Source organism: Schistocerca serialis, chromosome 5 (assembly GCF_023864345.2).
Source record: "Schistocerca serialis cubense isolate TAMUIC-IGC-003099 chromosome 5, iqSchSeri2.2, whole genome shotgun sequence".
Taxonomy (NCBI): Eukaryota; Metazoa; Arthropoda; class Insecta; order Orthoptera; family Acrididae; genus Schistocerca; species Schistocerca serialis.
Window position 1 is genome coordinate 519900875 of NC_064642.1, and position 16252 is coordinate 519917126.

At 38.2% G+C, this 16252-nt stretch overlaps 1 protein-coding gene across 2 annotated transcripts in view; it reads right to left on the minus strand.

The window, feature by feature from the left end:
- Positions 1-15089, minus strand: part of LOC126480852 (pyruvate dehydrogenase phosphatase regulatory subunit, mitochondrial) — an 85290-nt gene extending 70201 nt beyond the window's left edge. The window contains exons 1-3 of one of the 2 annotated variants that reach the window (XM_050104216.1): positions 14140-14260; positions 13918-14024; positions 5687-5899 (exon numbers count right to left, since the gene is read on the minus strand). In XM_050104216.1, coding sequence (XP_049960173.1) covers positions 5687-5760 — 74 coding nt within the window. In that variant the 5' untranslated portion in view covers positions 5761-5899; positions 13918-14024; positions 14140-14260. Of the gene's footprint in view, positions 1-5686; positions 5900-13917; positions 14025-14139 lie in introns of both variants that reach the window. The other variant, XM_050104214.1, reaches the window with a different exon arrangement.
- Between the last annotated feature and the right edge of the window lie 1163 nt (positions 15090-16252).

The window sequence follows — 16252 nt, forward strand, 5'->3', positions numbered from 1 at the left end:
TGAAATGATTCGATGGCCTCCTTTAATCCAACCTGGTGGGGATCCCATACACTCGGGCAGCAGCCAAGAATGTGTTGCACTAGTGTACTATATATGGCCTCCTTTACCAATATACACACTTTCCTAAACTTCTCTCAATAAACTGAAGTCAATCATTTGTTTCTGATTACAAACCTTACGTGCTTGATCCATTTCATATCACTTTGCAATGTTAGGCTTAGATATTTAATCATATGTGACTGTGTCAAGCAGCACACTACTAATATTGTATTTGAATGTTATTGGGTTGTTTGCCTGCTAATCTGCATTAACTTACAGTTTTCTACATTTAGAGCAAGCCACAATTCATCACACCAACTATAAATTTTGTCTAAGTCATCCCATATCCTCCTACAGTCACTCAAGGGTGACATCTTCCCATACACTGCAGCTGATGGTGATTGTTCTTTGCAGTGATGTCTGCAGACTTTATGAAAATGTTCATGCACACCGTAAGCCAGTATGTCCACTTACACTTGCCTACCAGTGTGTCCTTTTTGTTAATAATGGAGGCAACTGTGGTCAAGAAATTGTATTATCGTCTTCTCAATGATGTCATACCCTTCAAATTGCTGTCTACATGTCCATAAAACAACAACACTATCTCTTCATGTATACTCAAGCAAACACCTGCAATAATCCATTACTAATACCACAACTTTTGGCAACAAAAAATTCCAATAACAAAACCTCTAGTCAGGTTACCTTCCATTAGGAAAGTGGGTGCATTCAGCAACTGTTATGTGATTTATAACTTATAGAGCACAGCAATCAGTCACCCTTTTTTTGTAGGTTTTACTACGCAAATCCAGATTTCGGCTAGTGCTCAGCCATTATCAATGCAAAATTTTATAATCTCGATGCGTGTTACATAATGTGTAGTATTCAAAGAACTGTGACTCACGCCCGAACAACAGGGAATTAACATGCATTGAGAGTATAAAATGTTGCATTGATAATGACTAGGCACTAGCCAAAATCTGGATTTGCGTAATAAAACCTACAAAAAAAGGATAATTGATTTCTGCACCCTATAACTTATAAAACCTCTCGTGTTATCAGCCAAGTGTCAATTTCATCTTAAAACAATATTTCACTGACTTTACTACTCACGTTTTTCAAGCAAAATGTTGAGTTCCTTGGGAAGTTATCTCTTACAGTTACTGGAGTGCTGCCTTCTCTGCTAAAGTATCTTGGGTGGGCTAATTATGCTACTGGAAAGAAATGTTGCAGCTTTTGATGAAGAACCAAGAAAATAAAACTACAACTGTGTGTAATAATTTGTAATGTTCTAGTGGTAGGTAGTAGTGTGGGTAGAAGTTAGCACTGATGGACACACAGACCTCCACAATGAAACACTTTTTGATAGAGCAAAAGAATTATGGTAAGGTATTATAACATTTCATTTTGATGTATGCTTGTGTCATTCCTTTTTAATAATGGCTATGCTAATCCCTACTTATCACACTTGATGGGCAACATATAAATGTATGACCATATTTTTTTCTATGAATGAGATTTTTTTACCGTACAGATGTAACACATTGATCATCTTGTTTCTATGTTAATAATCCTTGCATACCACACCATGAAGTTATGATTCTGAGAACTCGCTGTTTTGTTAGTGTAATGCATGGTTTTAGTCTGCCTTCAACATTTTACGGAATTATCTGTAATGAAATTCTGCAGGTCTCCTGCATGGTGCGATACAGTATTCACCTCCTTGTGCAGGTTACTAATCATGCAAATGGGTACCTTATTAATGCTGTATTTTTGCTTATAATAGTTAATCACAATAATATCAAAACCTTAATTAACATTTTTAGGAAATATTCAATTTTTTAAATTGTCTGTATTGCGAACTTCTCACAATATCTGCCTTTTGGGATTGAATACATGTTTACATTACATGTGGAATCTGTCACAGTTCTTTGTAGAAGCAGCAATGATACACACTAACATAATTTTTTTTAGTGTAATTAACAATGTAAGCAGTGTGAAAAAGATTGTGACATACATAATCACTACGGCACATTAAAAGGAAATTTTGCATGTACATATTTAATTTCAACCCTATGAAAGTGGATAACTTGAGACTGTCCATTTATACATGCTTAGCAAAAAACTACTACTGGGTTCAACGAACTTGTTACAACTAGTTAAATGGTTCTTAGTCCACTTCTAGCAGAAATTTTCATGGACCTCATTACTTCTCTAATCTAATTCCCTGTTCTCTCACAAGAATATATTTTGCATGGCAATGCACACACACACACACACACACACACACACACACACACACTGGCGACCACCAGCACATGAACATGCTGTTTTCCTTTCAGTGGTGCACCATCTCATACCTGTTCCAAAATCCAAAGATGATTTCTTGACTCAATTCTTCCTCATGACACAAATGCTGAAACTTATATCTTAGCTCTACCTCTACTGGTAATCAAATGTTTGCAGAAAGTGGTGTACAATCCCGTTCTTATGACTGAAATCAGAGAGTGTACCCACAGCACTGAAATCCTGCAACCATAAAACTTCCTACTCTGTGAGGAACTAAGGCCCAATTACAAGACAGAAGCAGACTATATAAAATTAATTGGCTAGATTGTAATAAGTTTTATGTTGGTCACCAAGGCAAAGACATGAAATCAGATGGGCTGAACATGAACATAGCTGGAGGTTGCAGAGTTCTGATTCTACAGTAGCTGATTATGTATTAAGTGAAGGTCCCAATTTTACCAGTCACAATTCCAAGTGCTCCACTTGGCAAACAAAGGGACAAAACTGAATCTTTTGGAAGCCCTGTAGACCAATAAACTTCTGGCACACAGTCCTCAACTAATGCCAAATGATCAGCTCAGTGTAATACTTCCCCCTCTCCTAAACTTCACTTACGTCCTCCTTTCTCCAGTTCTTTCCATACAGTCAGTTCCAGACTATTCCTTTACTTTCCATTTATTTTACTGTGACTCTTAACATATCCCAAATTGTTATATATTCTGTTGTTTTACCGTATATACATCTTCCCTACATTTCTTCACACTCACTTTTATACAGTTTAGCTTATGTATTTCCAACTACATCATAACTGTCAGTATCTTTTATTCTGTTAGTGCATCACCTTCTTTATGTAATACATTTTCAAGATATGCTCTGATACTCTTATGTTGTGTTTTTAAAATTGGAATTCTAAATTTAATTTAAACAGCTATATAGGTTATTCTGTTGTTTTCCCACATGTACACCTTATCTTTCAAGGCTTTTAATTCTTTGGCACATTCTCCTCCTTTGCCTCATCCATAAACACAATGTATTTTTTCTGAGTTAAATTTTTTTGCATATCCCTTTCACAATTATTTAATATTTAACATTTTCAACTATACAGGGTGTTACAAAAAGGTACAGCCAAACTTTCAGGAAACATTCCTCACACACAAAGAAAGAAAATATGTTATGTGGACATGTGTCCGGAAATGCTTACTTTCCATGTTAGAGCTCATTTTATTACTTCTCTTCAAATCACATTAATCATGGAATGGAAACACACAGCAACAGAACGTACCAGCGTGACTTCAAACACTTTGTTACAGGAAATGTTCAAAATGTCCTCCGTTAGCGAGGATACATGCATCCACCCTCTGTCGCATGGAATCTCTGATGCGCTGATGCAGCCCTGGAGAATGGCGTATTGTATCACAGCCGTCCACATTACGAGCACGTAGAGTCTCTACATTTGGTACCGGGGTTGCGTAGACAAGAGCTTTCAAATGCCCCCATAAATGAAAATCAAGAGGGTTGAGGTCAGGAGAGCGTGGAGGCCATGGAATTGGTCCGCCTCTACCAATCCATCGGTCACCGAATCTGTTGTTGAGAAGCGTATGAACACTTTGACTGAAATGTGCAGGAGCTCCATCGTGCATGAATCACATGTTGTGTCATACTTGTAAAGGCACACGTTCTAGCAGCACAGGTAGAGTATCCCGTATGAAATCATGATAACGTGCTCCACTGAGCGTAGGTGGAAGAACATGGGGCCCAATCAAGACATCACCAACAATGCTTGCCCAAACGTTCACAGAAAATTTGTGTTGATGACGTGATTGCACAATATCGTGCGGATTCTCGTCAGCCCACACATGTTGATTGTGAAAATTTACAATTTGATCACGTTGGAATGAAGCCTCATCCGTAAAGAGAAAATTTGCACTGAAATGAGGATTGACACATTGGTGGATGAACTATTCCCAGAAGTGTACCCGTGGAGGCCAATCAGCTGCTGATAGTGCCTGCACACGCTGTACATGGTACGGAAACAACTGGTTCTCCCGTAGCACTCTCCATACAGTGACGTGGCCAACGTTAGCTTGTACAGCAGCAACTTCTCTGACGCTGACATTAGGGTTATTGTCAACTGCACGAAGAATTGCCTTGACCATTGCAGGTGTCCTCATCGTTCTAGGTCTTCCCCAGTCGCGAGTCGTAGGCTGGAATGTTCCGTGCTCCCTAAGATGCCGATCAATTGCTTCGACGTCTTCATGTCGGTACACCTTCGTTCTGGAAATCTGTCTCGATACAAACATACCGTGCCACGGCAATTGCCCCATCCTAATCCATACATCAAATGGGCATCTGCCAACTCCGCATTTGTAAACATTGCACTGACTGCAAAACCACGTTCGTAATGAACACTAACCTGTTGATGTTACGTACTGATGTGCTTGATGCTAGTACTGTAGAGCAATGAGTCGCATGTCAACACAAGCACCGAAGTCAACGTTACCTTCCTTCAATTGGGCCAACTGGCGGTGAATCGAGGAAGTACAGTACATACTGACGAAACTAAAATGAGCTCTAACATGGAAATTAAGCGTTTCCGGACACATGTCCACATAACATCTTTTCTTTACTTGTCTGTGAGGAACGTTTCCTGAAAGTTTGGCCTTACCTTTTTGTAACACCCTGTATTACTATTGCACTGTCAAATATGACATTTACTCTGTTTTTACACTTCACTCTCCCTGTGTAATGTCTTTTTCAGTGTTGTTCATAAATATTGTATCCCTTTTGACGGCAAGTCAGTTATAGCCTGATGATGAACTTGTATTAAGCCCAGCATTGGTTAACTAAATAAATTAATACTGCAGTACACCCATAATTTTGTGCTTAGCACTGGTTAACTAAATAAATTAATACTGCAGTACACCCATAATTTTGTGCTTTCTTCATTTAGATATAAAAAGTGTAGTTACATCTAATGCCAGTTCCTTATTGCACTGTATACAAAAATGTTGTTCGTCTCCCTATTAAATGCCATAACAAATTACGACAAATCAATCACCACTCCATTTAAAATAAACATATAGAAAGAATCATAGAAACTAACAATAATCTCCTTAATATTCTCATTTAATATGGCTTTAAGTATTGTTTCATACTAGTGCATGAATAATGATCTCTCTGTATTCAAAGCTATCAATGGTTAGAATTATGAGCAGAATTATTATACTTTAAAACACACACACACACACACACACACACACACACACACACACACACACAGAGAGAGAGAGAGAGAGAGAGAGAGAGAGAGAGAGAGAGACTTAATTTTATATGTTGCACCAGTAAGTATGATACTAACACTGATTGTGCCTTCATCCTGCGGAAGACTGTCATTCTATCATGTGTTCTTGCAAGGCACAAGCTGCCACACATTTTCCAACCTGTTTTAAGTCCACTTTCCTCCAAATGCTTATAGAGTTGAACACTTGACTGAGTAAGTTTAACCTGGGTCAATGATGGTTTGAAAACGCCAACCAGTCCTGACAAATGCCATGTTGTTCCACCTCCACACCTATATAGAAAATGCAAAAAACATCTCACAATTCCTATAAAAGTAATTTTTCATTAAACAATGTCAGTATTTATTTCATTCTCCTATGTTTAGTCATATATGAATTATTGCTTCAGGTTGTGAAAACACTTAAGAGTTAGCATGTCACTAAAGTCTCCATCAGTCACTGTATCACTATATATATAAAAAAAATTAATTAATTAAAAAAAATACACTCTACAATGTAAATGGCATTTATTAAAATGAAACTCACTTTTACAGAACAGAACCAAATTTAAGAAGGAAGATTAGTTGGAGAAAGTGAGTAACTTTATTGTCAAATATAGTGAGATAATTACCAACTCAGTACAAAAAATTAATTTCCCTTGCGGCCATTCCCACAGCTACACCTGCCTCATGCACTGACCTATTATTTACTGTACCACATGGGAAACTACTCACGATGTTTAGCAACTGAAATATGTGCACGACATTGCTTTTTCTATATGGCTAATCACCACTAAAGTGGCCTAATGCCTGAATGGTCACTGAAGAACTGTTCATCTCGTCACCCAGAACCAAGTTGCTGAGCATGCTATATAACTTGACTCATGAGACCTGAGTGACTACTGTACCACACAGCAGATCTGGGTCCTTCTATTCAATATCAGTTTCTCTGAACTCCAGAGATGGGTACATCTTATCAAATATATCATTCAACCTCTCACTCTCCTTGGCTCAGCTTCCATTGCTAGCTTTTGAAAGAAAATGCCTGACAAGCTAGAGTACATATGTCTTTCTCTCTATCTATCACTCACTCACACACACACAAACACACACACACACACACACAGGGGAGGGAGATAGAGAGAGATAGATAGAGAGAGAGAGAGAGAGAGAGAGAGCAGGAGGGGTTGGGGATGGATAATGACTGGCAGGGAGGCATTAGGCAGAACTGCTGTCTATCTCCAAGCCGCTAGCAACCCATCCCCAAACCCTCTCTTGCTCCCGCCTCTTTCTCCCTCTACTCACCCCATCCGAGTCAATATCCACACAATGTCACCTGGCAAACTACAATCCTGGCAGTGGGTCCAGCCAGCACACTGTAGGTGCCCAGGCAGGTAGGGGAGGGGTTGAGTGGGGGAGGGGGGGCGGGGAGTGTGTGTGTGTGTGTGTGTGTGTGTGTGTGTGTGTGTGTGTGTGTGTGTGTATTTTGTACTCTAGCTCATCAAAGAACTTCATCTGAAAGCTAGAAACAAAGTTTTCATTATTTATGTGGGTGCCTCTCGACTACTCTTCTACTATTGAGTTACTAGAAATTTATTAGTTACTTTTTTTTTCATTACCTCTCTTCATTTTCCTGTCTCTTTCCCTTTGCTTTCTATTTCTTAATGACAATAATTCTTTCCAACTTTCTTTTTCTCGCCATCATCTGATCCACCTTTACTTCTCACCCTGGTCCTCGCATCATTAAACTGAAGCTAGCTCAGTGCATACTAATGTATGAGAGGCATCCAATAAGCAAGTTTTTAAACAATTTATCATGCTGAAACAATTTTATTGACATTGTAGTATACTTCTGTTACTTTTCTGCATAGTTGCCACATTTTTTTCCAATAATTTTTGGTAATGTAACAAAAATTTTTCCAAACTAGTGTTGTACCAAGTCAGGTGCTCTGCTCGAAACCAGCTCTTCACTGTTGATGTAACTTCATCATTAGTGTTGAAGTGCTTACCTCCACAATGACCTTGAGTTAGGGGAACATGTGAAAGTCACTTGGGGCAAGATCTGGTGAATATTGAGATTGTGAGAACACTTCCCAGTTGAATCTTTCGTACTCTGACTGGCTCATTCAGGCTCTATGATGCCGAGCATTGTCTTGAAGGAAGAAAACTTTGTGAGACAAAAATCAAAGACATTTTCTGTTGATGGCAGCTCACATATTCCTCAAGTTATTACAGTACCTTTCTGCTTTCATTGTGGTGTTGCAAGGCAGGAACTGAATGAGTAAAACCCCCTGATGGTCCCAAAAGATGGTTGCCATAACTTTTCCATTGCCTTTCTTGGAGCATTTGTGTCAGATTTCTTCCACACCATGTCCTGACGGTTTGACTCGGGAGTCAAATCACGAATCCAGGTCTCATCCCCAATGACAAGCCATCAGACGAGCAGATCTCCCTCTATCTGATGCATTCCCAGAAACATTCTGCCCCGATCCTTCCATTTCCATCTGTGGACATCAACCAACCATCTTGCATACACTTGTTGATAGTGAAGATGGTCTGTCAGGATCTTCATGATGGATGCATCCAGTTGGCTCAGGAGGTAGCTGCATTAGGAGATTATGAACGGTAATGGGATGATCTTCCTCCACAATATTACGAATTGTAATCATCATGTTACTGTAGTGGATCTCCTTGTGCACTGTCATCATGCACATCTTCACAACCTTCCACAAACTGCACACACCGCAGAACAACCATCTGAATGTTCATACAGCTTTTGCATGAACAGATGTTAACTTCCACTGGCTGTTGACAGTGGATAGCTGTGAAAAAACAAATGACAGAGTTCAACCCACAAGCAGACACATTTTGTAGTGGTAACTCCATCTTAGCTGGCAGCGTACTGGCAAGATGCTGCGGTATGCTTCGTAAGCTGGTGTGAGTGTTGTCAACACTTACCAGTTGAACTCACTAGCCCTTACATCATGGGAAGTATATTTTGCAGAGAAATAAAATAGGGAAACTTCCGTATTGCACGATTCTCATATTATCTTGGACCATCTACACTTCATGATACATTTTCATTCATCTTTGCCTCATTTCTTCCCCATAACTTGTGGCCCCCTATTAACCCAGGATCTCAGATACTTGTTGCACCCCCCCCCCCCCCCCTTCTACTTCAGCTCTTGTCTATTCTCTTTACACCTTAAACCAATTTCTTTTTTATTCCTGAAGAAGACACCCATGCTAGGAGTACCATTTCCTATTCAAGGGATTCTACTGGTAGTATTTGGAGATGTACCATCTTAGGATAAGTAATGGTCAGCATTTCTGTCTGATTACAATTGAAAAAAGCTTCTGGCACATGTGCTTCACTTGCAATAGTTAAGTGTTGATAAAGATTTGGGTGAAAATCGACAGAGTAACTATCATTTGCCCCATGTATGCATTTCACTACTTATGCTTTATAGCTTGTTATCAGGCACTACTAACAGAACATTAAACACTAATCTTCCTTCTATCGATTTACAGCCCAGATTCTGCGATAAGTAACTGTAGAATGCTTTTCTAAACTGTTCTCCACAGGTGCCTTCCATCCTGAAATAGGTACAAAATTGACTTAACAGCTTGACGTTGTACATTCCTCAATTTTTCATTTGCTGTTAATACTGTCACCATTTGGATCTCACAACAGATTTATATTATTGTTCATTATTATTATAACTATTATTAATACTATATTCTTTGCCCTTGGATCATTTTGTTTAGTATAAGGGACACTTCAAATTATGAGGAATTGTACAAGCTTGTAAACAACACAGAAAGATTTGCCTAGAAAAAGAAATCAGCTTCACACTACACTATTAATAACTAATATCATAGTCATACATGTAATTACACTTACATTAACATGAAATTAATTTCTAAATTCACTAACTCATATTTTTCTTTTTTCTCTTCTTCATTTCTTTTGGTTCTTACTGTTTGAGTGTTCTTTGGAAGGGGATAATAATTCTTCACAAAGAGAAGAACCTATGTGACACTGTTTATTGTATGAACACTATCATGCAGAACAGGCTTAGTCACAGTCAGTTTATCCTCATCATCTGTGCCTTGACTGCTGGAATGCATTAGATATGGTACCACGTCTGCATACTGAACAAAATAGGAGCATACTGAATATCAATTCATCTTTGTATTGGACTGAAGAGTTCCTGACAAGTAGCCGTGGAGAAAAATCTTCAGGTATAAAGTGATTTCATGCATGCCCCAGTGGAGTATCTAGGACCATTGTTGCTGTTGTTGTTGAAGTCTTTGGCCCAAAGACTGGTTTGATGCAGCTCCCCATGATATGAGCATTACTGTTCACGATATAGATAAATGACGTAGCGGATAGCTCTGGAAGCCCCTTGAAGCTGATTGTGAATGATGCTGTTATACAGTGATAAAACACCAATATAAAACTAATCATAGAAATAGCAATTTCAAGACAAAATGTCACTGGATTAATCATCAGGATGGTACCTCACCCATTAAGAATGTGGCTTAAAAAATCCTTGTAGAAGTGATATGGGTTTCTTACCAGATTAGAATGATAGAGGAAACAGAAAAGAGGAGAGCAGTACACTTCATTACTAGTTCATTTATTAAGTATCAAAGTGTCACTGAGATACTCATCCAACTTCAGTTCCAGTCGCTATAAGACCCAGAGCATTACAGTTTGATTTGCTGCTAAATTTCAACAGCACTGTTCCAAGAAGTGTCAACCAATAAATTTTTTCCTCCTACATATATCTCATGAAAATACCACAAAAGTAAAACACAGGGACTTGAGCTCACATGAACGGTCACCAACACTCATTCTTCCCATGTAATATCCACAATTGGTGCAGGAGAGGGGAGTGACAGTGTTACACAAGGTGTCCATCGCCACACTCCATGGGGTGCCTTACAGGGTATGGATACAGATGTAACTATCTTGCAATGTTTTTTCTGTTCTGTGTTACTGATATTAGTTGATCTTCCATTCATTCCAATACAAATATTTCTAAAGCTGATTTAGATTTAGTATGATCCCAACAATGAGTGGATTTTCTTTATGCACACTAACAAAAACTCTCAATGATTGGATTTTCCATCAACCTGTACACACACAACATTACATCCACTACTTTCACTTCTGAAAACACCAGCCCTCCAGACCCATTCCCTGTAGACAACTAAAAAAATGTTGCAGCTCACATATTCACTTAAACCCTCTGGTGTGTTTGAGGTAAATAATTTGTTTGGGTATCAGGCATTGTAGTTCAGTTGCTACCATACCTTGCAACGTAGTATTTCTACTCCTACATGACCACACTGCAGTTAACACTTGAGTGCCTGACAGAGGGCTCATCAAAACACTATTTATCTAACATTTTACTCTCAAACAGCAGACAGCAAAAATCCTTCTGGGTGAGCTCTGATTTCTCTCACTTTATTGCAATGATCATTCATCTGTATGTAGGTGTTCATCAATAACATATTTTCACATTCAGAGGAGAATGTTGGTATCTGAAATTTTGTAAACTGATTCTCAGTCAAACGAAAACGCTTTTGTTTTACTGATTGCCACCACAACTCACGTACCATACCCATGACAATATCTCCCCATTTTGTGACTTTACAAATTAAGCTGCCCTTCTTTGAACTTCTTCGGGAATAGTGCAGCAGGGGATACAACCCGTCGGCTTTGGACATTGACGTCACAAGTCGCCAATCGAGAAGCGATTCTTCTTAGTGTTGTAGCTCCCTTCAGTGGCTGATAAGTGTTTTTTGGCTTTTTTAAAAAAAAATCTCATGAGATAGAATAAACAGATCCACTTTATTAAGCAATCAGTAAAAAAACGAAACTGAAACATAACAGCAAAAGCGAAAATGGTAAACTGCTATCTGGCGACTTGTGACGTCATTGTCCAAAGCCGACGGGTTGTATCCCCTGCTGCACTAGACCCACTTCTTCTATGCCCTCTGTTAATTCTATCTGGTATGGATTCCATGCTGCACAGCAATATAGAAGAGGACACCCAAGCACAGTGTAGATAGTTCCTTTAGATGTAGTCTTACTCTGCTACTTATCATCAGCATATCCCAAAAAGATAATTTCAATGTTCTTTCTGTTTTCCTAACATTAACTTTACTACACATTACACACAGCAAGATAATGATGTATTGGACCAGCACTTTCACTTGATTTACATATGGCCTATGCATGAGCTAGAACTCCTCTGATTTTCCTGTCATGGTCATTTCACAAGATGTACACGGAAACACAATGTGATTGCTGAATATTGACTACACAATATAACGGTAAGGGAAAGAAGAGAAAGTTATGAACAACAATGACAAAATTGAATGATTTGAAACATGAATTGTTAGAACCTCATCCCAGCCAACAGGTTTGATCCTCTGACTTCCAGTTATTGCCTCACTTAAGGAAATTTGTGACTGGAAAATATTTTGAGTCCAGTTATGACACCCATAGACGTAAGACTAGGTTGTAGACCCCTCAGAATCAACTTCAGATATGGAACCTACTCATGGAAAAAAAGGGAACAAGATGCATAGTTCCAGAAGGGGACTACGCTGAAGTTGAAAAACAAAGTTCTTTGGTGCGTAAACATTCTTTCACAATCATGTGGGGATTATTTTTAAGAGAAAACACTGCTTCTTCTCAATAATTGTTGATTTAAAGATAAATATTTTATTAATTAATAAACTAAATCTACAGTTTAGTTTAACAGAATATCTTGCTGCTATTTGTCTTTAAATGGCTGTTGTGGAGGTTACACACTTTAATCCAGTATATCTCATCATATGAGCTGATGTGTTTTAATCATTCAGTTATTGGAAGAAATGTCAACAGGCAAAGGCTAGTAGAAATTTGTGTGCGTATAAAAAGATTGATATGCAATGCGTACAACTTTCAGTGCTGTACTGTTCATTAGAAGAGAGATCTTATGAGAATCCTAAAAAAAATTTGGTCCTACACAAAATAGGTCTAGAGCAATAACAGAAGAGAGCAAACTGAAAGCTGAAGTTTCAAATTTAGTATTCAGGAAGTCTTCCATGCAGGAGGACCGTACTAACATATCATTTGACTGATGCACAAACTTGTGCATGATGGACATAGAAATGGACAACCTTGGCAATGAAAAGCAACTAAAGAATTGGAGATAAATAAGTTAACACGTCCGACTGGAATCCAAATTCAGTTTTACAGAGATTACTCTTTAGCACTGTCCTTTTAGCTTGCCTTTATGGCAAATCTCTTACCTATCACAAGGTACCAAGAGACCAGAAACAAGTACTTGTGACTCCTACATTAAAAAGATGAAAGAATGGATCTTCAAAATGACAGATAAATACTCTTCATATCAGTTTGCTGCACAATTCTTGAGAATATTCTAAGTTTGAATACAATAAACTTCCTTGAGAGCAAAAAGCTTTTGTTCACAAATTGAATTGGATTTAGAAAGCATCACTTCTGCAATACTTAGCTTGACTTGTTCTAGTATGATATCCCACAAACTGTGGATGAATTGCAACAGGAAGATTTCATTTTCATAGATTTTTGCAGAGCATTCTCCACAGTGCCCCCACTGCAGACTGTTAACGAAGGTCCAGGCATACGGAATAGGTTCTAAGTTATATGAGTGACACAAAAACTTTTTAAATAATGGAGCTCAATATATGGTTAGCGTTAATCAGAGTCAAGTGCACAGTCAGGAGTACCCCAGGGAAATATCATAAGGATAGCACTCTTGTTCTCTATGTACATAAACGATCTGTTACACAGTGATCAGTGATCTGTAACTCAGCTAATTACGCTGTAGTGTCTGAAAAAGTTACATTTTGCTCACATTAGATTCAGTTTGTTCTCAATATGTGTTGAGCACATAATTTTAAGCCAAAATTATTATTATGGAAAAGGTATCTGAAATATTACCTCAGACATTGATGATTATTACTCTTACAATGGACAAAATACTCTGTGTGTAAATAACCTGCAGATGAATTACAGTTTTAATAGGTACCATATCATTATTCTTTCACATCTCACAACAAAAATTATAAATATGTATGTCTGGTTTCAATTAATAGATATTAGACATTAAATTAAAAAAAAAAAAACAAGTTATTTGAATTGTAGCACAGATGTGTAACTGAAAACTTAAATTTTCATCTACTTGGTAAGAGGATTATTCCACAAAGCAGTAGCCAACTTTTAGATGTTCATATCTAATATATAAACATTAATGCTTGCTCCTTACTTATCCTATATACGCAGCACTGTTGTTCCTTGTGGAATTTTAGTTAATTGATACTGGTTAGCACCATCAGTTTCTTGGGCCAACACTAATAACAAGTTTGCTTCCACCTAAATGAAGTATTATATGTCAAGACTTGAGTAAAAGACACTTCTTTCATTCTGTATGTTTCCAAATTCAAAAGGTGCAATAGAAACTGAAAAAATGAAAGTAATTCTTGCTCACCTGCCTTGCTCTATCAAAACTGTGTGTTGTCCCCAACCCATTTCTGCTAAATGATATGCTACTGCTGCTCCCATAACACCACCTCCACAAATTACTACTCTTGCCCTCTTGGGGGGTGAAGCAAGGAACTCATTAGGTTTATTCAGATGGTTTGTAAACTGGTAAGGAGCATATGATAAACACTTTGCTAGGTTTACTTCCACTAGCTTCCAGTGTTTAGTACACGATACCAATGCCATTTCTTTTACTTTGGCCAGCTAAGCTGCCAAACTTAGGTCTGTTTTTATTAGAATGAAACACTCTACTTATTACACAGCGTCTGAAGCACAATTATGAAGCTAGGTGAACTAGAGGTCGTATATCAAGGAGACAAACACTGTGGAAATACTACCTATAAGAAAAGGCGAAGGGCTTCTTTCAACATACAACTACTCATCAAAATAAAGAACTTATTCAATACTTGCGTTGGTTAAAAACACCTTAACGTGAATAAAAGGGACGCTAAATCTGTGAATGGGTCACTGGATATCAAGCAAATATTTCGGATGTATTACGCTAAATCGAATTTTAAGTGTTTGCAGTGCAGTAAAGACTTGGCACAGCGGTAAGCAGTGAGGGGATTATTTTCGACCTATGACATATTCTTTACTGTGGCGTACAGTGGAATATAAAAATGTACACGGAAAATATAAATTTTGCTTTGTTTGGGAATGTGACAACCCCATTTTTAATAAATTTGAAACATCATTTGCTATTCCATGCACATACAATTATAACATCTCGCAGACTACCCATACCACTGCTACCAAAAGCCGCCCCATTTGTTGTCTCTAAGCTACACTGCACAGTGCACACTCCCAATCAAGCTGCGTTCCCACACGCAACGAAAACTTGCACATGCGTCACACCAGCCAGTAAACCGAACTTTGAAAACATGCGACAAGGCTACTGTCAAGCTAGCTGGCATGACAGTGAGAAACTAAAAGCAGTTTCACTTGTCTCGTGGACCTTCCCATCGCCGTCCAAATACTTCAGCGAATGCCATTAAGTGGACTGCTCTCATTATAATTTCCTTCGTTCGACACTGTAGATCATAAGTCCTCTGTGTACGTGAACAGTAACGTCATGGCAAAATACCGCTTTGTCCGCAGGTTGTAAATAAATACTTCGTGAAGTAGGGAATCTCATTATAGCCTACAGCAAATCCTTTTAATCATTTGTTTGTATTTAACTGGACGTCTCCGCAAATCGTTGTGTGTTCAAGTAAAGTCACCACAACATCACTTTTCGTAGCCCAGTACTAAACCTTAAAAGAGGTGTTATGAGACGTCATCAGTGATAAAATAAAACGAAATATAGTACCAGTATCTCAATTAAAAAAGCAGCAATGACACCGTAAAGTTTGTTTAAAGCCATACCAAAATTTACAATGCGTGTTCTTGAAAATGTTATACCTGCTAATAAACTATGGGGTAGTTTGTACAAATAATTCAAAATATCGACGTTATATATACTGTTCCACAAAACTTAACCCTCGAGCAGGCGCGCCGGCGCAGAGAGTGTGCCAAATTTATATATTAGGCGTATTAAAAGCGTTGGCAACAATGGAGACCTTCGAAACTCAATATATTATACTTGTTCTAACGACTGTTGTGTGCAGTGCAATAACTGCCGGTGCTAAGGAATCTGTTAAACGGAGAATTTAGTGTAACACTGTCACTTCCGGCGCATTTGGTGCACTGCGCGACTGGTCATGTAAGTGTTTTTTTATATCTTCGAACATAGCGGTTATTTTACTTACAACGTTCCTATGGTCCGTGTTCAATATAAATTTTTATTTTAAGGCAATAAATTGTTTAACTAACGAGGAACACCGAACGGCTCTCGAATGAAGATCCAGATTTTGAGAAAGTCCGACGAAAATGAAGACAATAATTGTCAACCAGTTTCTATTGGTGATTGGTTTGTGGGAAGAGACCATACTTTTAAGTGGAGGAAAAGTACTAGCTCTGCCACAAGCAAAGCAAGAAGGAAAAATATTGTAATCATTTTACCTGGACCCAAGGCTATTGCCAGGGATGTAACAACCAAGAGTTCTGGATTCCACAAGATA